The following is a 22859-nucleotide window of genomic DNA, read 5'->3' on the forward strand; positions in this document are numbered from 1 at the left end:
CTGGATACCTGGCCACAAGGCTCCTGACTGAAATAGTCACAGCACATGACTTCCTGTAAAAAACACAAATTGCCGCCACACTGGGGTCTTTACAGTCGCACACCCTTGACATCCCCAGCCTTCTCCTCTAGATTTCTACCTCTCAGCGGCAGCATGACGCGAGGGTTTTGTTGCCGACCTATTGCCCCCTTCCTCTTCCTCTTCTTCAGACTGACCTTCCTCTCCTCCTCCACGTGGCCCCGTCATTCAGCTGCGATGAGGGCTTATTATAAACTCAACAAAAACTCAGTGCAGCGGAAGGCTTATCTGGAGGCAGGAGGAAAGCCTGTAAACATGTGTCATCCGCAGGTATCCGACAGGACGCCACAAAAGGACGCCGGCGTCCACGAATGAGAGACTAATCCTTCTCCTTCTTCTCTCTTCCAGGACGGCGACGGGAGCCGGAGAAGAACAAAACTGCACTCGTGAAGAAAAGAGGATTTTCCGGACACGACTCTGCGCTTTAACGATGGGAGGTCGATCGCATCCTCCAGCCTTGCTCCCCGTCGTGGCCGTCTGCATCTTGACCCTCTTGCCCCACGGCCTTGTGGGTAAGCCAGCGGAGGAGGGACACGCGGGGAGCTCGGCGGCGCTCCAGAGGGTGAAGAGAGGCTGGGTGTGGAACCAGTTCTTTGTCCTGGAGGAGTACACCGGCCTGGAGCCGCTTTACATCGGAAAGGTCAGTGTTGCCCGCGTGCTGTACAGTAAGAGCGTGCAGGTTTAAACTGGAGGAATGCAAAGAGGGGGGTTGTGGGTATTTTTCCGCGTGCCCTTTCCACTCGGTGTACGTAGAACAAGCTAACAGATGTACACGGGGAGATCATCTGATGCTCGTAGATAGCTGAGCTGCACAAGAGAAGATCACGGGTGGGCAGAGGGTGGACACACACACACACACACACACACACACACACACACACACCTACATAAACAATCCCAATTTAATCCCTGGATGCACTGTGTCCATGAAACAGCCTCTCCTCTGTGCACTTTGAACCAGAGCCAGACAGCAGTGATTGAGTTAATTGACTCGAATCGAAGCTTCACTCAAGTCGGCGCCCTCCCTCCTCTTCCTCCTCTTCCTCCTCTTCCTCCCTCCCCCCCTTTGCTTCCACAGAAGTGGCCGAGTGATGCTCACAGAGGAGCACTTTGATCGCTCAGTCGCTAAAGTGAATTGAACATTTGATCAATAGTCGTAAGGCCGGTCATCATCAGCGAGCTGCGGTGAAAATTGAGCGTTACGTCACTTTAAAAAAAACAAAGTGGTTTCTGGGTGAAGCTTTTAGAGTCCGCTGTGTACGCTGCAAAAATGACCCCATTGAAGCAATAAATATCCTCCCGTTAAAAATACAATTGTCACTTTGACATTCGTGGAAAACTGATGATCATTTATTTACTAAATTAATAATAGAAAAAAAGTCTGGTTTTCCAGCTATTAATGTACTTTAAATTCTTCCAGTAATATACGGATGAAATACTGTCAATACGGTACTGTACTTTATTGATGACCATTTTTTTATCCAACAGTTGGCCCGGTGATCCCCTTTAGACCAGTATACTAACGGGCCCAGAGGATTCTGGGAGGGTGCACACATCTCCCAGCACCAGTATGTGGAGGCATTCAAATACTCTCTATTCACAAATTCCTGAAAAGATGCTTCTTAAAAAGACAGATTCCAGACCTTCGTTGGAATTCGCGATACCCTCGGAATTCCATGTCGACTTTTCAAATCCTCCTATATTCCCCATTGGAAATGATCCAAACCTGCCTAATTAGTCTTATATAACTTCCCCTCCACCGCTTGGGAATACCATGGGGAGGAGGGGAGGGGATTCATGTTCTCTGACCACATAGAAGAGTAACAAGTCCTGAGAGAGGATCACGTGACCTGCTAGAAGTCGCTGTAGCATCCCGGCTACTTCTTTCCAGTTTAGAGTTTCTTCTTCTGCTTCTTCTCCGATTCTTTTCTCTTTTTTTAAAGTCTCCCACCTTAATTCTTCACAATCTGAATGAAAGAAGTGATTTTGACAAGCCGGGCATGCGTCCCAGTGAGCCACTCAAGGCGGAGAGGCATTGTGAGATATCACAAAGCTGGTGGGGGGGGGGCTTGCTCTGCGGGTTTTTATTCGGCTCAGCTCAGTGTACCTCGCCACTCCTCCTGTCGGGGAGCTTAGTATTCAGAGCGATGAGGGGATGTCGGAGGTATTGGGCTTTCTGGCGGAGACGAAGCAGGTAATTGATAGCCCGAGTGTCAAACTCTTTTCATAGGTTTGAGTGTAAAGGAAGGATCAGTGCAGGAGAAGGAAAGGCACCGGGGCGCCGGATATATCACCCAGAGACGTGGAGCCTGGAGCCCACAATGGGGCTGTTGATTAAAAAAATATATTCTCCGGCCTCGAGCTCGGGGCACTTTTCAGGAGAGAGTGCAGGTGGGCACGTTGTCCAGAAGAGATAAGAAGAGCTGCAGCGTCTGGCTGCTTCGGGGGGTGATGGGTATTGTGAAGATTGCTGCTGAACTATCGGCGCAATAACAATGGCGAGTGCTGCGGCTGCGGCGGCAAACTTTTAGCTGTTCCAGAACCCCGCGTTTTAGTCATTTCACTTAGTGGAGAAAAAGGGCTGAGCATCTTGAGAAAGAGTGATTTTCAGAGTCAGCGAGAGGGTGGGGGTGGGGGTGGGAGGGGGGGGGGGGGCGCAGTACCGTTTGATTATATACCAGACTCTGGCGTCAATGGGGGCATTTAATTCCGCTCTGCCAGCGTGATGGCAGTGAGTACTCATCGTACGCCGAGACCCTTTAAGTACAAAGTGAGGAGTGATTGCACATCAACAGGCTGGCGTTTGCACTTTCAGGCCACAAAAGACTTGTGATTGCGCTGCAGGGCACGTGGCAACACACAGGCTGTGAGCTGTGATTAGATGTTACAGCGACAGTATTAATGTGCACACACACACACACACACACACACACACACACACACTACGCCCAGGGAGGTCGAGAGTTGATGTACACACACTGGTTCAAATATCACTGCAGTGAGTGTGTTGACGGAATTGTTTTCTACTTTTATGGTAATTAGGCTGTTGTCATTTTAAAATAAGATAATGTTGTTTTGGGGGGTTTTGCGCTGGAAGAGGACAGTGACAGTGGTCTCCTGGGTGAAAGTCCTGTGTTTGTGGCGCCATACCAACATATGGCATTTTCAGGAGAAACTTATTTTCTCCCTGGTTACAATCGCAAAAGGGTTAAAGTCGTAAGACAAAAAGACGGACAACGTTGTGGTAGCGACCTGTCAATCACAGTAAGCCCCGCCCCTAAAGCACACCCTGCTTCATGGTCTATTTCACTCTAAATGGACCATAATTGACGAAATGAACATCATGCTGTATTGAAGAAGACTTGAAGCTAGAGATTGAGACATAAACTCATGTTTACAATGTTTACTGATAGATATACGAAATAAAGTTGTCATGAATACATATTATTTCCATTGATTTACACCGTCACAAAGCTTTTTGATATCTTCAAATGTTCCATTTATTTCTGTCTCAAACAATGATATAAAGCAGATAAAAGCAGCAGTCGCACTCTGAAGACGCTCCAACCAAAGATTGCTTTGCATTTTTGTTGATAAATATCATAATTGTAGATTCATGACTGACCGCTCCTGTGACGCAACTATTGTCACTAACACATTTTTAGTTGCCTCCAGATCATGTGATTGACTCGGACACACAAGAACGTTCCACTGGTTGTCTCGTCTCTATTGTTTTGGATCACAGTGACCCAATAATATGTCCTCAAAATGCTGTCACTGTCCTGATACTTCTGGACTGCAGCACGTGTTTTATGCCCGTTGTTTCAACTCGTGATCACTGTCACATTTACGCTTTATTCATCTTTGAGACTGATCCCCTTCTATTCTGTTTGGTGCACAAACTTGAACCCTTTTTTGTCGTCCTATGTCACTTAAAAAACCCTCAAAATGTCTCTAAAAGTGTATTTGTGGAATAAAGCGTTGTCTTTTTTGTCGCCGACATCTCAGCTCCACTCGGACATGGACAAAGGCGACGGCTCCATTAAGTACATCCTGAACGGCGAGGGCGCCGGCTCCACCTTCACCATCGACGACGGCACGGGGGACATCCACGCCATCCAGCGGCTGGACCGCGAGGTCAAGGCCCAGTACGTCCTGCGCGCCCAGGCCCGCAACCGCCTGACGGACCGGCCCCTGGAGCCCGAGTCGCAGTTCATCGTGAAGATCCAGGACATCAACGACAACGAGCCCAGGTTTCTGGATGGGCCATACCAGGCGTCTGTGCCCGAAATGTCCCAAATAGGTAAGCGGTTGAAAACTTTGCGGTGTTGGGAGTTTTTTTTGCTCCATTCATGTTTTGTGGTTACTTTGAAGTAAACGTAAAAAGAAAAAGGTTAGTCCATGCAGCTGATGGGACATGTTTTCACAAATGGGCTCTTTCTTTCTCCGACCCAGGAACATCTGTGATCCAGCTGACCGCCACCGACGCCGACGACCCCTCGTACGGCAACAGCGCCCGCGTGGTCTACAGCATCCTGGAGGGCCAGCCGTACTTCTCCGTGGACGCCAAGATGGGTACGACTCCTCTGCCATTTCCACCTTTTCATGAACTCCTACGACCACTGACAGCTACTGCTAATTCACCAGCGTGTTTCTAACGGTGTAAATGCACCACGGTCTGATTCCAGCAGCAACACCTTTAAGCCCCTTTGTGTGTAATAGCGGCTCTGAACGTGGGAAGCTCAAGCGTGGCTCCCGTTGTTGCTACGAGACCAGCGAACGCTCGTCTGATACGCGCCGCTATCGTGTTGCAACTCGCAATAACTCAAACTCCTGGCACTTGACATTAAAATAAAACTAAAATATTTAGTTAAACTAGGACAGAATGAGACGAGACAGATTTTCGAGGTGGTAACGTTTAGGTCTCCACATACTTTTGGCCACATGGTGTTATTACTCTTTCAAACGTTAGCAGGCAATTAAAAACAAGAAAGAATATAAAACATGTGAGTAAGAAGCGGAAACTTTTCTCAAGCTGTTACATATCGGGCTGCAGCACATGGTAACAGCGTCCATAACTCAAACCAGCACGTCCATAAATCCATTAAGTACCTAAAAGCAGGGAGCCACTGGCCTTATTTTGAATTTGTTTCATTTCTCTAAACCGCAGCTGCCTTGTTTGGTTGTTTGTCGGCACAGACATCGGGCGCCGGTCCTCTCCGGCTGCGCTGCCCGTCAGCGGCCCGCTGCTCGCTGTGGGTTCATCCATCACCGAAACACGAGTGTCTCTGCCGCCATCAATCAGCCTCCCCGACTCGGCCGCGCTCTCACAGCACCGAGGCTTTTTTTTTCATTGCTGCGAACACAATGTAGAACTTCACCACATAGCGCTGCGTTCCTCGCTCCTCAGCAGAAAAACACCACTTGACCTCGGTTGGATTCTGCTGCATGTGGCAAAAAACTGTCTGTGTGTCGATGTGAAAATACAAAACGCTTCTTTGAAGGTCAAGCAGCGAGGTAAAGCAGGTTGCATTCACTGTGAGCCTGCAAAGTCTACCGCTGTTTCTTCATAAATGTGCTTACATACATACATAGTAATGGTTTTACCTGCAGAATTTCTCTGAATTTCTGATATTTGAAATATTTAATCCCAAAAAGTGTCCTCAAACGAGATAATTGCCGTATTAACTCCGATTGTGGTGTTAAACCGGCAGAAAAAAACACACGTTTCTTTGGACAAAAGAGGCTAAAAGTGTGATCCACTAAACGAAACTAAAGATGCAAAACATTAGTTATCGCAGTTACACAACTGTGCAATTACACTATTAAATTACACAAAAATGGGTTGCATGAGATGATTTTCTCTTTCGTAGCCCGATGATGAAGTTGTGTTTAGAAACCACGTCTTCTGGTGCATCTTTGAACCCTGAGATGAGAATCATGATGAGAGAAGTAGACGAGAGCGACTGGTTTAATTATGGAATCGCTCATGCGGCCTCTCGTCCGGTCCGTTGGGAGCGCCAACATTCCAGGACGCCATCGCTCGGACGCACGACCCTAATCTGGGTCACCAGCTCCCTGCTGCTGACCTTTCACTCACCTCGTGTGTCTTTGTTTGCCCTCTCCCTCTCTCTCCCCCCCTCAGGTGTGGTCCGGGTGTCCCTGGCAGACATGGACAGGGAGACCAGAGAAAACTACACCGTGGTCATTCAGGCCAAGGACATGGGCGGCCAGCTGGGGGGTCTGGCCGGCACGACTACAGTCAACATCACGCTGGGCGACGTCAACGACAACCCGCCCATGTTCGACCAGAGTAAGAGACAACAGCTCCTCCTTCTTGCTCCCGCTCTACCTGAACCCACTTCACCTTTCCTCTAATCCCTCCTCGTACTCTAACAGCTGATAAAAGAAGCTCAATTCCAAAGTGTTAGAAAGTTTCTCTCAAGCGGAGAGAAGCAGTGCAGCCTGCAGAGCTTTATTGTGGCGTGATATATAACCACAAAACAAAACTGTGACTGGAGACTTCGTGGAGCTGAAAAATAGAGCTCAATATTAATTAAATGAGACCAGTTATGAAGGCTGCACCTAAGGATTATTGTATATATCAATCACTAGCAATATCATTATCAAAATCTAGAGAAGTCAAGTCAACGTTATTTATAAAAAAAAATATTTTTCTTGATCAAATGCTAGAAAATCATAATTTTGAAAGGTTTAAGGTCTGACAAAGAGTCCAAAACCCAAAGATATTAAACTGACTTTTTTTTGTTGAGAAACTTTAATTTTTGACATTTTTAGAAGCTAACACTTCTAACAGAGCTAACTGTTCTAATAGTGCTAACAAAGCTAACACTTATAACAAAGCTAACACTTCTAACAGAGCTAACGCTTCTAACAACGCTAATTGTTCTAACAGCGCTAACAAAGCTAACACTTCTAACAAAGCGAACACTTCTAACAGAGCTAACACTTCCAACAACGCTAACTGTTCTAACAGCGCTAACAAAGCTAACACTTCTAACAGAGCTAACACTTCTAACAAAGCTAACACTTCTAACAGAGCTAACACTTCTAACAACGCTAATTGTTCTAACAGCGCTAACAAAGCTAACACTTCTAACAGAGCTAACACTTCTAACAAAGCTAACACTTCTAACAGAGCTAACCGTTCTAACAGCGCTAACAGTGCGAACAGCACTGACAGCGCTAACACAGCTAACAGCGTAAGCCTGCAGGGTGGGCGCTGCTCTTTCATGGTGATAGCTTATAGTCTCAAAAGCCACTTGAATTGTTCCTCATGAGGAAATTCTCGTATATGTGTATTTTGTATTATTCAGCTCAGTTTTATGCAGATAATGTCCTGAATGTAAAGTAGCTGCTTTGGCTTTGTGCAAGGGATTCTTCTATTTCCATCAAAGGAAAAATTTGCACTTTTGTCACTTTGCTTTCATTAAAAAAATATAATGAGTATTCCTTTACAACGATCAGTACAGCGAACCCTGTATTATTTATTGTGCCGCGCATTGTGGAATCCCAAAAAGAAAACCTTAAGCCAAAGCTCTCAAATAACCCAGAAGTTCACTTTCATTATAACAACAACACCAACAACAACAACAACAACAACAACAACAACAACAACAACAACGCGCCATTACTGATGCTGGACGCGTTTGGAGTCGCCAGCTGCATGTGTCAGTGCATTTGATAAAACACGTGCACGTGGAAGCCATGTGCTCCAGCGCTTATACAACCATAAACGCCACGAGTTTACTGTTTTGTATGGATGAGATTCTGCCCTCTTTTCCTCCACATCCATCTGATTTCTCTGGAGCATCCGAGCCGTTAGCCCCCTGCTCCTTCTCTCTCTGGCCACCATGAGCCACCAGTCCCTGGCCATTTGGCCCCTTGGCCTCCTCTTCCTCCCTCTTACCTCCTCTTCCTCCCTGCTCCGCCACTGGTCGCCTCACGCTGTCTCTTTGATTATCCCCATTTCTGCTCCTCTCATTACCGTCCTCCTGAGGTCAGGGGTTGTCTGGTCGTCCGCGGTCATCTCTTCCTGGCCGGCGGGTGGCTTCACTCGGAAGACAAAGAAAAACACCCGCCGCCCACTGCCACCACCGGTCCCCCACCAATTAGTGCCATCACTTCCATGAAACTTTGATCGGTTGTGAAGAGCTTCAGGGATTCCCCTCTGTCGAGCACAATGTGCAGGCATTTCACTTTGGACTGCGGGGAGCGCCACAAATTGGGCAGCTGTCACCTCTTCTTTGAGGTTAAACGGTAGATGAAATTGAAGCCGACTCACGAGACAGTATACAACCCAATTGTGAGGCGTTTATGGAGCCATTTATCTTAAGCTGTCTGAGATGTGATTTTTCTTTCTTTTCCTTTTTTTGGAGAGAGAGAAGGGAGAGCGGTGATGGAAGAAGGTTTGGCTCCCTCTAGAGGATAGGAAAGGGATGATCACCCTGTTTGTTTTATCTTCCTCAGGGTTGTACCAGATGAGCATCCCGGAGGTGGGTCCCATGGGCTCGGTGGTGGGCCGCATCTGGGCGAGGGACAGGGACGTCGGGGTCAACGCCGAGATGCATTACAGCATCATCGACGGAGACGGAAGGGACACGTTCGACATCAGCACCGACCCCACCAACCTCTTCGGCATCATCACAGTGAAAAGGGTACGCAGGCCGAACAACGAGTCACACATAGCAGACCATTTAGCAAGTTTTATTTTAGCACAGGCTTTTAAAGATGCTGTATCATTTGTTCATTCAGTCGTCTCTCTTGATTGTATGTTTGACTAATGGAACAGAGGATTTATGATGTATTTCATGAGAAATGTCAAAGACGAAAGGTTCCTTGTTCATTCAGGGAGGAAGTTACAAAACTCCTTTCAAAATTAGTTCAATTAATTAATTTATGTTGCATTAAGAGGGCCAAACATTACATTATTCTTAAAGTGCCTTTGTTTAATTCGGCAACTGTAAAGCGTGCCTATTTAGTTGAAACACCAGTCTTGATCTTGTCACCTTTCTGGCATTCCCTAGCATCCTTCATCAGCTTTTTTGCTTGATGTTTTGGAGCGTTTCATAGTACTGCAATAGAGTCTTTCTTTAGCATCAAACTCCAGATTTCTTGAAGAAAACGTGTTTTTCAAACTGCAGCCAAAGTGCAGCAAAGCTCCAGTCACCATGACCCGTTTCGTCCGTGTAATGCTTTTATTCATGTTCCCCCCTCCAGCCACTGGACTTTGAGAGCAAGCCCAGTTATACTCTGAAGGTGGAGGGCGCCAACACCCACCTGGACCCGGCCCTTCGGCACCGCGGGGCCTTCAAGGACGTCACCATCGTGCACGTGAGCGTGGAGGACGTGGACGAGCCGCCGCTGTTCGACATGCCGGCGTACTACGTGGAGCTGTCGGAGGACGCCGAGATCGGCACCGTGGTGAAGACGGTGTCAGCGAGGGACCCCGATGCCGCCAACAACACCGTGAGGTGAGGAAGACGTGGCGGGAACACCGGCCGGGCCTCGTGGGGCTTCTCACAGCCTCACTGCTTGTTTTCAGACTACTGTGCTGTTGCTTTCCATGGAGCCATTAGAGTGAAATGACAATACACATTTAGCGTCACTATTAACAAAGGTGCAAGACGTGTGGGCTTGCAGTTTACAGCCCAAACCGGCCTTTAAATACACAAAAGAAATAAACCACAACGGCACAGATCATGTGGTGGAGGAAAATGGAGTTATCAACACTGAAAGTCTGTTTTTCTTGCGTTTTAAGCTCCAAAAGCTCCTTTGATTAAGGCAACTTTACTGTATTTAGCTAAACCATAACAGTAAATGTATGTTGTGTTATTTTATAAATGCAATGAAAAAAGCATCTCAAACCTCTTTTACTGACTTTTACTGACTCATGAAAGTCAACCACTTTGAATATGAAATGTTGAGTGTTGAGCTGCTGTCATTAACCCTCATTATGATAATAATAATAATAGCAGAGCATGCATCATCACCAAAACACGTAAAAGTCAGATGGATTTGAGCATTTTAACGACCGAACTTTATAGAGTGTTTTCCAGTTTTTCTCCCAATGCATGCTGGGACAGGCTTTAATGGCAGTAAATATCTTCAATAGACGTTAAAACATTACATTCAGCTGAATTTTATTAATCTAATTATTTGCAACAAGCTGGCTCTGTTGATGTAAGGCAGCCTGATCGCCAGCAGGGGGCAGCATCACAACACGGCTCCTCACAGGAGACCACGGCTGCAGATGTGTGTTAAAGTCTGGAGGACAAACACCATCATGTTAATAACTATATGTACATATAATAATTCAAGAGACTCGAGAGGCTTTTCACGTCTCTCGGTTATGGGATAAGCTTCATGGAACAGATGCCCCGTGGCGGGTTTACTGTCCAGACTGCACCTCTCATCATCTAGTTGGACCTAAAGCCTGTAATTAGGTTATTAATCATGGGGAGGAATCAATGACTGCAGTAAATGAGTGCTTCACATGGCACGGGCGGCACCCCGGCCCAGCTGTCCGCTCTGCAGCCTCCTTCAGGACTAACGGTGGCGCCCGGGATGCAGATGACACGGTGGCTGGTGTGTGTGTGTGTGTGTGTGTGCTGCTAAACTCTGTCTACATGGACACTCAGCAGGTCACAGTTCCCTGCATCATTCTCCCCTTCCTGACTTATAAAATGTCACAAAACTGTTATTTGCACATTGATTTTCGCGTACTAGGGAAACCCGAATTGAAGGGACATTTTGTTTTCACACAAATCACTTGAAAGTTCGACACTAACAGATTCCCTGTGGAGTTTTAGTCTCGCAGCACTATGAGTGGGCGGTACATGCGACGCCATACGATGATTTCACACTATTCCACTGATCAACAGGTCAAGATGTGCTGCAAAGCATCAGCACGGTCAGGGAAGAAAAACAACTACAATCTGCTTTGCAAAGGTTTCAAGAGGAAATAAATGACCCTTTTCTTTACAAACTTAAGAAACTTCACTTAAATGTGCACGTCACAGCAGCAGTGTATGCAAATGAAGCATGACCTTGGAGCATGTGCATGCATGTACTTATGAGTTATAAGTAAAGTATGCATTGCACAGCGGCAGAGTAACACTTAGCATGTCCAGTGAGACCTCAGCAGCCTCCCAGTCCACACGCCGTCCACACAGAGTGGGGAGGTTTTTCGGTATGAATGACAGGAGTAGAACTTGGATAACATCCTGTTCTCCATCCAGTCCGGTCCATCTCCTCCTCCCATCGCATAAATATCTCTGATACTCGCTGCTCGCGATGACGACTCCAGACGTCTCGTTTCCCGAAGAGAATCAGTGGAGAATCAGTGGAGAGAGCTTTTCAACAACAAAAAGAAGAAGAAGAAGAAGTGAGGAGAGTTAGAGCACAAGTAGCAGATAGCTGAGGAATGAGTTGAGGATGACAGTGATGAGCTGCGATACAGCAGCAGCAGCAGCATGACAGATAGCAACAAGCAGCCGGTGACCTTCAGCCTCTCAGGCCGCCTCATCTTTGCCGTCCTTTACAGACTGCAGCATGACTGGCAGATGTATCTGAACCCACTAACACACACACACACACACACACACACACACACACACACACACACACACCCTCTGCATGGCTGTGGAGAAGTGATATTAATAGAGATCCTTCAGGGAGATATTTGCAAGCCGTGGATGTGCCAGTCATGACTGATCGCTGTCGGCGCACAGTCCCAAACACACACACACACACACACACACACACACACACACACACACACACACACACACACACACACACACACACACACACCTCACACTCACAGCAAACAACCCAGCAGACATGAACACACACACACACGATAAAGTATTTTAACGCCTCGCAACATAAAAAGACATAGAAGAGTGATTTAGCTCAGCTTCAGTCTAAAACATGGAATGGAAAGAGTACTGTAAAAGTACAGTTACATTTTACTTGCATTCAAGTAAAATTAATTGTGTATATAAGCTATAAATTAAAGGTCTGTCAGTTAAATTGTTTTTAAAAGGGAAGGAGAGTGTAATATATGATCAATTAAAGACAACATTTTGTACACATTTCACCACAGAGCTCTGATGTCCAACCCAATAATGAAATCAATTGACAGGCTTTTGCAGCCTGTGCATTCAACTGATTATACTTATTTTTTTATAAACAGCCTTCCTCGCTTTAATCAACCAGAAAAGAGACCAAAACTCAAACAAACAAAGAACGACTGACGAATACACAACAACTGGCAGGTGCAACAAGCAAAAGTAAGCGGCGTGAATTAAAAACAGCCTCCGCTTCGTATTGAGTCAACAGCGGAAGAAACGCCACCGAAAGCAACAATCTGCTGATTCAGCTTCAATGCTAAAGTCTCTCTGGTCCCAGTGGAACCAGTCCACTCTATCCAAGAAGAAGCATAGACTTCTATACAACCAAAGGAGTCTACCCCCGATGGTCACTAGAGAGATGCAGCTTTAACACATGACGCATAGACTTCTATACAACCAGAGGAGTCACACCCTGGTGGCCAGGAGAGATAATGCAGCTTTAACACATGCAGCATATACTTCTATACAACCAGAGGAGTCGCCCCTGGTGGTCAGGAGAGATAATGCAGCTTTAACACATGCAGCATAGACTTCTATACAACCAGAGGAGTCGCTCCCTTGTGGACATTAGAGATAATGCAGCTTTAACACATGCAGCATAGACTTCTATACAACCAGAGGAGTCACACCCTGGTGGCCAGGAGAGATAATGCAGCTTTAACACATGAAGCATAGACTTCTATACAACCAGAGGAGTCGCCCCTGGTGGTCAGGAGAGATAATGCAGCTTTAACACATGCAGCATAGACTTCTATACAACCAGAGGAGTCGCCCCCTGGTGGTCAGGAGAGAGGATGCAGCTTTAACACATGAAGCATAGACTTCTATACAACCAGAGGAGTCGCCCCCTGGTGGTCAGGAGAGAGGATGCAGCTTTAACACATGAAGCATAGACTTCTATACAACCAGAGGAGTCGACCCCTGGTGGTCAGGAGAGAGAATGCAGCTTTAACACATGAAGCATAGACTTCTATACAACCAGAAGAATCGACCCCTGGTGGTCAGTAGAGAGGATGCAGCTTTCAGACAATGATTTTAATCGACTAATCGTTCTCCTCTTGGAAGGGATTTGGTATTTTTTTATTAAGGATGTGCTCTATATGCTTGTCTTCTCCGTGTGTGCATGTGTGTGTGTGTGTGTGTTTGTGTGTTGAATGTCGCTTTCAGAAGAGTGTTTTGGAAACGGGGGCCGGCGGTGGTAGAAGATGAGCCAAGTCCGCAGGTCTGTGTTTCCCCGGCGTCAGTTTGGCGGAGCAGCCAGAGACTCTGAATAAAGCTTCTGGAGCCCGTTCTCCTTCTGGTGCCTTGAGACGCTGTCAGCCTTAACGCACAGACACACACACGGTGCACATGCTGGATCGTGTGTGTGTGTGTGTGTGTGTGCTTCCCCCCCCCCCCAGATAGGATTACAAGCTCCCCAAAAAACAACTCCAACGTGCACCGATACTTCACGCTTGTCGTTGTTTGTTGTCGGCAGGTATTCCATCGAGAGGTCCAGCGACCCCGAGGCGTTCTTCTACATGGAAATCACCTCTGGGGCGCTGATAACGGTGCGTTCACTGGACCGAGAGGAGGTCGGCTGGCACAACATCACCGTCCTCGCCATGGAGATGAGTACGTCAGACACACACACACACACACACACACACACACACACACACACACACACACACACACACACAGGGTTTCAAATAAACAAATATCCACCTTATTTCTGTTTTGCAATTGAGTTCTTTGGACCATGTTTGTCCTCATTTTCCAGCCGCTGTAATGAAAATATTTCAAACCGCTTCTATAAATCATACATAGATAAATAGACGTCAGTGTTTACAGACGTTTTTGGAAATAAGAGTAACCGGGAATAAGCCGGCATGCAGCTGCAACAGAATCAAGAAGACTTCATTTTAAAAAATACACAGTTTCTACGCTGGAAGGTTTTCTCGCTTGTTTTTAAGAAAAAAAATAGGCTTTAAAGGAAAACTTTAAGTTATCGCACAACGTGTTTTGGGAACTGGAGCTCGTCATCGCCTTGAAAACCCCTGTGAATAACATACAACGCTATGGCTTGGACCAGATAAATGAAATCTTCAGCTTAAAGGACAAATAACGTGACATGATGAGCAGGACATTCGTGGAAAAAACAAATCCCAGAATAAACACACACACGACCACAAACACAGAACCAGTGATTTCACCAGTAAGAGTTGCGTAACGTGCAGCAGGAGATGCCCTGCAGACCTGCACACAGCTGGTTGCACCCAAAGTCACCTTCACCCGCCTCCCCGCGCTTTGTTTGTCTCTTTGTCCCTATGCTCGGGTTGACACGTGCTAATTGAATTAATGACTGATTAAATAACTTTTCGCATGGTGGCTAATTAAAGATGTGACGGAGACGGAGAGGGCACAGGTGGGAGGGGAAGGAGAGACTTGTTTACCACAAAGTTACTCTTTTTCCTTTCTTTTTTTATCGCTCTGTTCTTATTCATTGTTTTATTATCCCGTGCACTTTGCAATACTTTCACACTCCCAACTTCAAACTGGGAAGCTCTAGTTATCCCTCTTGCCTCAGTTTTGGGCGTGTCAGTCACCACTCAGTCTCCTTTACTTCGCTGAGAGGTTCACTTAGATTTAAAGTTCACTTCCTTATCCCTTTACTCGTGATTTGGGTTTAAAATTAGTATGTTTGTTATGTAAAAGAAATATGTTTGATACATGATTATTGGGTATCAAAGTGACGTAACAATACTTGACGTTGGACCTGAACAGCGGTCTCCTGGGTGAAAGTCCTGTGTTTGTTTCAATTTGAGCAAATTTGTTTCATTTCAAAACAAAGAGCAGTTTATTTGTCTGTGTTTTTGTCGGAGACGGGATCCGACTGTGTGTTTGCACAACTGTTGGAGGAAAATTTCGAAATTATCAAAGTAAATTCATTATTTCTTCTTTTTTTTCGTGTGCGGGAGGAGTTACAGTTTGACATGAAATGTCACAGTATTCAGTCTAAAACGTAATTATCCTATGACGTTAAATTGATCTTTTGAAACACTGTTCATAATATGAGGATTTAATCTGAATTGTATGAGAAAATGTAATTATATCATGATATAGTCATAATTGTACAAGAAAAGTCATATTACAAGCGCATTGCGTTCACCAAAGAAAAAGATAGAGACCTTATCTTGTAAACGAGAAGAAACCTCTTTATTGAGATCTAAGAATTATGAGAAAACTCAACTATACAGTATATTATGAGAATTAAGTAATAATTCTACAAAGAAAATTGTTACATAATGTGCTGAAAGTCATTTGGAATGAGGAAAAAAGACATTACGTCATGATGCAAGGTGTCTGGGAAAGTATTCTGAGGATTAAGTCATTATTCTATCAAATTAAATAATCTCATTTGAAACTCTGTTCTCTCATTCGCCTCGGATCAATATTCACATTTTAATTAAGCTTCTTCCTACACTGTTCTTTTAACTCTAATAGATTGTTCACACCGCTGACCTCACTTCACTCCGGTTAACACGTCAGCAAAGTTACTGCACTTTCACTTGAGCTGGCCTTCACACACACACACACACACACACACACACACACACGCACACACACGCACGGGACGAACGCGCGAGTGTGTCCCGTGTTCGACCTTTCGAGCCAAAGTCACGCCATTGATTGATCGATCATGTGATGAGACCTGAGAAAGTAGTTACTGCCCACTAATTGCGCTCCTATTGCTTATTACACAGCTGGTTAAGATATGCAGATTGCAGACCGCTAATGGGGAATAATAGAATTGCAAATGTGCGCTCAATGCGCCGCGGGCTCGCTGCAAATGAGGGGAAGATTAAACGAGGACACAAACCGAGCGCGGCGGGATCCTCAAAGACTCATTTATCTGAGTGTGCCTGAATGCATCTTGCAGCTTGTGTGACCATCGTGTGTGTCTCCTGCATGTGTGTGTGTTTCTGCAGGTAACCCCACCAAGATCTCCAGCGCGCTCGTGGCCGTGAGGGTCCTGGACGTGAACGACAACCCGCCCTCGCTGACGCACTACCTGGAGGCGTACGTGTGCGAGAGCGCCAAAGCGGGACAGGTGGGAACCGCCAGATGTGATCACGTGAAACATTCAGCTGATGAGGGGCGGAAAGAGAAGAAATATATAAGCGTATTCGCTCGAAATACAAAGTGTGTTTATGCTTCTAGTCCACCAAACCCAAGAGGAAAAAAATGTTTTTACTCCTTACTGCATTCATTTGCTTAGATTTTAAATACAAGCAGTGGCAGAAAAATTATTTACTTCAGTAAAAGTACCAGAGTACTCTGTTTCAAGTAAAAGTATTGCATTTAAAAAGTATCTTTCTTTGAAAGTATTAGCATTAAAAGTACTCATTATGCAGAATTCCATCCATTTTAGAATTTTTATATTATTGGATTATAACTATTGATGCATTAATGGGTTCATCTCTTTGAAGTTGCAGCAGGTAAATATGGAGCTGTATTTAATAATATACACAATCTTTAAAAGTAACTCGTAATGAAATCTCAATTTAATAAAATGGAGTAAAAAGTACAATATTTGTCCTTGAAATATGATGGAGTATAATTATAAAGTAACGTAGAAGTACCTCAAAAGTGGACTTAAGTACAGTACTTACCACCACTGCATAAATAAATGATCATCTTTAGAAATATGATGCATTGTTAATAATCCGCTATAAAAAGCACTTTTAGCACTTTGTGATGCTTACGTATATATTTTGCTATTATTTTCATATAACTATAACTATGTGATGAAAAGAGGAGATGTGAGACATTTGTAAACATAAAAAAGAAAAAGCTCACGTAATCTGAATAAGTGCCGGTTCCTCTCCAGCTGATCCAGACGGTGGCGGCGGTGGATCGAGACGAGCCGCTGGCCGGACAACACTTCGGCTTCCGTCTGGCTCCGGAGGCGGCCAACAACCCCAACTTCACCCTGAGAGACAACCAAGGTAGGCCACGCCCACACGACGGAGTAGGCCACGCCCACACATCCTGAGTAGACCACGCCCACACATACTGAGTAGACCACGCCCACACCGACTGGGGCACAAATCTGAGGACTTTAGACCCGACGAGATCAGAAGAAAGACTTGTAACTTTAACTTGGACTTTATTGCCAATAACTCGTGACTTCATGTGCACTTGAGTCTCTTGACACCTAAGATTTATTTTCAAAGATTGTTATTTAAAAAGTTATCCCATTAATCAATTCATGTGCTGTATTGTCCTGAATCATCGCACTTGTTTTTAGAATTGTATTTAATATTTTAAAAAGCATTCACCATATATCTTAAATTAATATATATATATATATATATATATATATATATATATATATATATATATATATATATATATATATATATACATACATCTGGTGAAGAGTCACGACTTATTTAGAACTCAAAAGCTCATAGTTTAGGACTTGGGACTTGTGAGTCTTGGCTTGAGGACTTCAGAACTTGTCAATCTTGATTTAGGACTTGATTCAGGACTTGTAGATCTTGACTTGGGACTTGACTCAGGACTTGTAGATCTTGACTTGGGAATTGACTCAGGACTTGTAGATCTTGACTTGGGAATTGACATTCTTGACATGGTTTTGACTCGGGGCCTTTCAGTCTTGATTGAGGACTTGACTCAGTACTTCTCAGTTTTGACTTTGGACTTGATTCGGGACTAATCTTTACCTGGATCTTGACCTCGGACATTTTAGTCTTCACTTGAGATATGACTCGGGACTTGTCAGCCTCAATTAGGGACTTGACCGGTGGCTGGTCAGTCTTGACTCAGTACTCAGGATTTTTGACTCTATTTTGAGTCTATTTTTTTTGACTCAGTATTTTCAGTCTTGACTAGAGACTTGGTTCAGGACTTGACGCTCTAGGCTTTGGATTTAACACAGAACAAGTCCGTCGTGACTTGGGACTTGAACAGGGACTGGTTAGTCTTGAACTGGGATCTTTGACTTGGTTACTGTCAGTCTTGATCAGAGAATTGACTCAGGACTTCGACAGTCTGGGCAGTGGATTTGACTTCAAGGCTTGTTAGTCTTGAACTGGGACTTGAATTAAAATACATTGCAGGATTCTGTATTTTTCCACCATAGACCAGCAGTAAGACTGGTAATAATAATACTAATGTCTTAAATAATAAGCGATGACTAACTGGTGGTAAATTGCTGCTTATAGCACCTTCGTCTCCACAGCTGTATGACTCTTCCTCCCCATGACCTTTGACCCCCATGACTGCCCGTATACCCTGAACCCCTCCAGGAACTGAACCCCCTGGCCTGACCTCTCTCGTCTCTTGTTTCCAGACAACACGGCTTGGATCCTGACGCGGCGCGGCGGCTGGTCCCAGCAGGACCAGACCGTGTTCTACTTGCCCATCTCCATCTCGGACGGCGAGCAGCCGGTCCAGACCAGCACCAGCACCATGACCATCCGCGTGTGCAGCTGCGACCATGAGGGCAACGTCATGTCCTGCAACGCCGAGGCCTACACCCTGCCGGCCAGCCTCAGCCGAGGGGCGCTCATCGCCATCCTGGCCTGCATCTTCGTCCTGCTGGGTGAGTTGAGACCGGCTGCCGTGACGACGCGGAGGGAGGAGCCAGAGGAGGGAGGAGCCAGAGGAGGGAGGAGCCAGAGGAGGCGTCGCTCAAACAATGAGAACCCCTAGAAATTATTTGTATTGTTTTTAGGATTCATGTTTTATAAAAAACATATTTTCTGTAATTTTAGGCAAAAGACAAATAATATATAAAAAATAGTTTAAATGATGTATTAAATATCATACATTTTTATATATAGATGTGTATATATATACAATTAATTATAATAAATGTTTCATATTTATATATATATAAATATGAAACATTTATTATTATTAATTTTATATACATAAAAGCTGTACCATATATATTAATTATTATATAACTTATATATAACTATTAACTATATATATATAAATGTATGATATTTAATATATCATTTATAATATTTATATTTATATAATAATAAAAAAAAATATATATATATTATACTTTGGAATGGTATATGTCAACATGCTAATCCAGTAGTTACTTGCCTTACTTATTATTTAAATCTAACATTTAATTTTTGTTAACAATATTCTTCCCGTAATGATTGCAGTTATCGGCTAATTAAACACATAAAAAAGCACGACTTAATGGCACATTTGCTATATTGTCATGGTCGTTTAACACGTATCATTACATTTTAATAATAATGGATCAAATTAGAGGCACCGGGTCTATTCCGAAGGACGAGGCTCTCTTTACAAGTGAGCAGAGATGTTTGAACTAAATGCGTCGCCGCCTCCCGGTGGAGCCGAGCGAGTCGGCCAGCTGAGCCTCAGCTCACGTCTGCCGGTCTGCAGGGAGCGATAACGCGGCCTCCCGGGGAGGAGACGTGTGATGCTGGAGGGCAGCTGGTGCTAATGAACGCTGCTTCTTTCTTCCTGTGGCATCTCCTTTTACAGAGTGTTGGCTTTAAAGAAGGGAAACTCTTTTTCCGTCTCCTTCTGATGTGGTTTTTAAACGGATTCTTCTTCAAGGTCGATTGCTCTCGAGGAGGTTTATTTGGCGAATACTCAGAAGAAGCTCAGCAGAAAAGGTCGTGGGTGTAAAACAAAGAGCTTTTTCCCGGTCCTTTTACATTCTGCTGCAAAAGTTTTTTAATAAAATCTGACCAGGAAAATGTTTTTGTGACTTTTTTTTTCTGGATCATTGGGTTTTTACGTGTGGAATGATGAAAAAAAAAATACATTTCAGGCTTTGAAATCTGATCAACTTCTTCTTCTTTTATTTATTTTCATTAAACATTCAACTTTTAATTTCGTATTTATTTAACTGCATAAAGGGAGACACCCCAAGTGAATAGGAACACTTTCCAATGCCTTTTAATTATTCAAAATGTCCTAATTTGCTAAAGTTTCATCATTGGATAAATCCAGGTTTAAAAATGATGGTGACTTTAGGAGAAATCTACAGATGCAAAAAGCCCAAAGTAGCAAAATAAAAACCTAAATGTGTATTTTGGATGTTTTTCTGACTAGTGCATGAAAAAAAAAACGTGTCTCACGTTCTCAAAATCCCAAAAGTGAAATCGTATTGCTGGTTGTGTCCGAAAAAACAGTCCAAAACCACTTTGCAATGATCTGCATGATTATTACCATCATATATCTGATATAGAAAAACATACGAACATCAAATTAAAAGCACCCATTAAAAAAGCTTGAGGTCCCTGACTGTCTCCCTCTCTTCCTCCCCTCAGTGATGATCCTGCTCATGCTCTCCCTGCGCACCCACCGCAAGAAGCCCTACCTGTGCGACGAGGAGGAGAACGTCCACGAGAACATCGTGCGCTACGACGACGAGGGCGGCGGCGAGGAGGACACCGAGGCCTTCGACATCGGCGCCATGTGGAACCCGCGCGAGGCGCACCACCACCAGCCGACGGGCAAGATGAGGCAGGACATGCTGCCGGAGATCGAGAGCCTGTCGCGGTACGTCCCCCAGGTGTGCGTGGGGGGCGTCGGCGAGGACAGCAACGTGCACGGCTACGTGCTGGCGAAGCTCCTGGACGCCGACATGGACCCGTGCGGCCCGCCGTACGACTCCCTGCAGACCTACGCCTACGAGGGGGAGGGCTCGGTCGCCGAGTCGCTCAGCTCGCTCCAGTCGGGGGCGTCCAACACGGACCACGAGTACGACTACCTCAACGACTGGGGGCCGCGCTTTAAAAAACTGGCGGAGATGTACGGCGTGCTGGAGACAAACGCTCCCCCGCTGTGGTAGAACAGCCTTTTTCAGCATTGTTTTTTTTCTGTTCTTTTTTTATATCTGAGATGAATCACACCAAAACAAAAAAGAGAGACAAAAAAAAAAGAAGAAGTGACACGAAGCCGGGGGATGTGCTCACGAACGAACCCGTGACCCGTCAGCGGTTGAATTCCTGCCGAAGCCTCGATTCTCCACAGCCTTGAAGGCCCGAAACGCCCGCTGCAGCAGCTGGTTTAGCGTTAGCATTAGCATTCCACCCCCCCCCCCCCCCCTGTCTGGATTGGCAGCTGCAAAGGAGCACACGTTAGCTTCCCTGCCTTGGTTCAAAGTGTCGAGCGATTTACGCCAGAGAAGAAAACCAGAGAGACTTTACTCAAACTCTGGAAACGACAGAGGAGAAGTCACCGGAGTTGTTGTTGTTGTTTATTTTGGTTTTGTTTCATCCGTGGCCGGTCCTAATTTATTTCTTCGTTCCATGTGCCGTATTTATATTTTTTCTTGCTAACTTATTTGGGTACCTTCAAACCAACACTGTACTTAAACTGTACTGCGTGAGGAAGTCTTTAAAAGATCACGTATATGTTGTAGCATACATGATGTAAAAGCTCTTTTTTTTCCGGTTCCGTGTGCGTTTCTCTTGAATGTCACATGACGTGCACATGCGATGGCGATTGCTGTAAATCCCGTGTGGGGTCGTTGTTGTTTTTTTGTTTTTTTTCTCCAGGTTGATATGTTTATCGTATAATTATTATTGTTTTTGTATCATATTTGTATCGTAACTGTTCTTCTCCATAAAAAAACAAGAAGCAGTTCATTCACGAGGAAACAAGGGAAGCCATTTTCTTTTTGGGGGTGGGAGGGGCAGGAAGCGGATGTATCTGGGCGAGCACGTGACCGAGTCGCCTTTTCATTTTCGGAGCCACCGCCGTGCCGACCGGAGGCTCGATCGGTCCCGTTGGAGCCGCGGTGGGCGTCGCCTAATCCGCCAATCCTGTGGACTTCAGAGACGCTGATAATCTGCATTAAGTGCCAAATGTATAAAAAAAAAAAAAAAAAAAGAAGAAATGTAAAAAAAAAAAGACGTTTTGGATGATAAATAAATAAAACAGCAAAACAAAAACACCAAAAGAAGAAAAAAAAAGGATTTTACAAACTGAGAAGGAAGTGAAGGTGCATTTTGATATTTCATTGGGTGACGTTTACTTGAACTCTATGTGGTCAGTCATGCTGCAGTAAGTGGTATGTGAATGTAGATATTCTTTTGTATTCTTGGTAATAAAAAGGAAAAAATTATGTTGCTTCTTTTCTTTAATTAAATTACCTCGAGAACACTTTCTGAACCTCTGGGTGTTGCTTTGTAATAATAAACGTCCCCCTCCCCCCCTGAAGCGTGACAGAAATGCAAGTCCTTCAAAAGATAAAGCAGCTATTTTAAAATCGCAATCATACGCTGAATTGTCCTCCAAAGTGTTATTGCAGTTGAATCGCTTTGCATTACAGTTTTTCCCCCTCAAAGTGTATAATTTGCTTGACTTATTTTGTTTTGCAGCGATAATGCTTAGCATTGATTAAAAGCCCCCCACCGCCTGCTGTACCTGAGCCTCGGGAGCACATCGCAAAAGAAATAATATCGTTTCATGTGATTGCTTTTACTGTAACATTTATGGATTTAATAATCAGAAGCTACTTAATTGCTTTTGTCAATCGAAGGGATCCCAGTGAGGGGAAGGCAACAGGAAAGGAAAGGGCAGAGGAGAAGGTATAGGCAAGGATCT

At 44.8% G+C, this 22859-nt stretch overlaps 1 protein-coding gene across 1 annotated transcript; it reads left to right on the forward strand.

The window, feature by feature from the left end:
• Window positions 1-448: 448 nt before the first annotated feature.
• Window positions 449-21099, forward strand: LOC306750631 (cadherin-20-like; the record flags this gene model as incomplete). The annotated part of the gene is made up of 11 exons (XM_079234094.1): window positions 449-718; window positions 4087-4381; window positions 4534-4653; window positions 6224-6391; window positions 8569-8756; window positions 9319-9572; window positions 13714-13850; window positions 16208-16329; window positions 17110-17227; window positions 18598-18849; window positions 20576-21099. The coding sequence occupies exons 1-11, from the start codon at window positions 509-511 to the stop codon at window positions 21097-21099; spliced, it is 2388 nt and encodes a 795-aa protein (XP_079090220.1). The 5' UTR covers window positions 449-508.
• Window positions 21100-22859: the final 1760 nt, after the last annotated feature.

Source organism: Taurulus bubalis (assembly GCF_910589615.1).
Source record: "Taurulus bubalis genome assembly, chromosome: 18".
Taxonomy (NCBI): Eukaryota; Metazoa; Chordata; class Actinopteri; order Perciformes; family Cottidae; genus Taurulus; species Taurulus bubalis.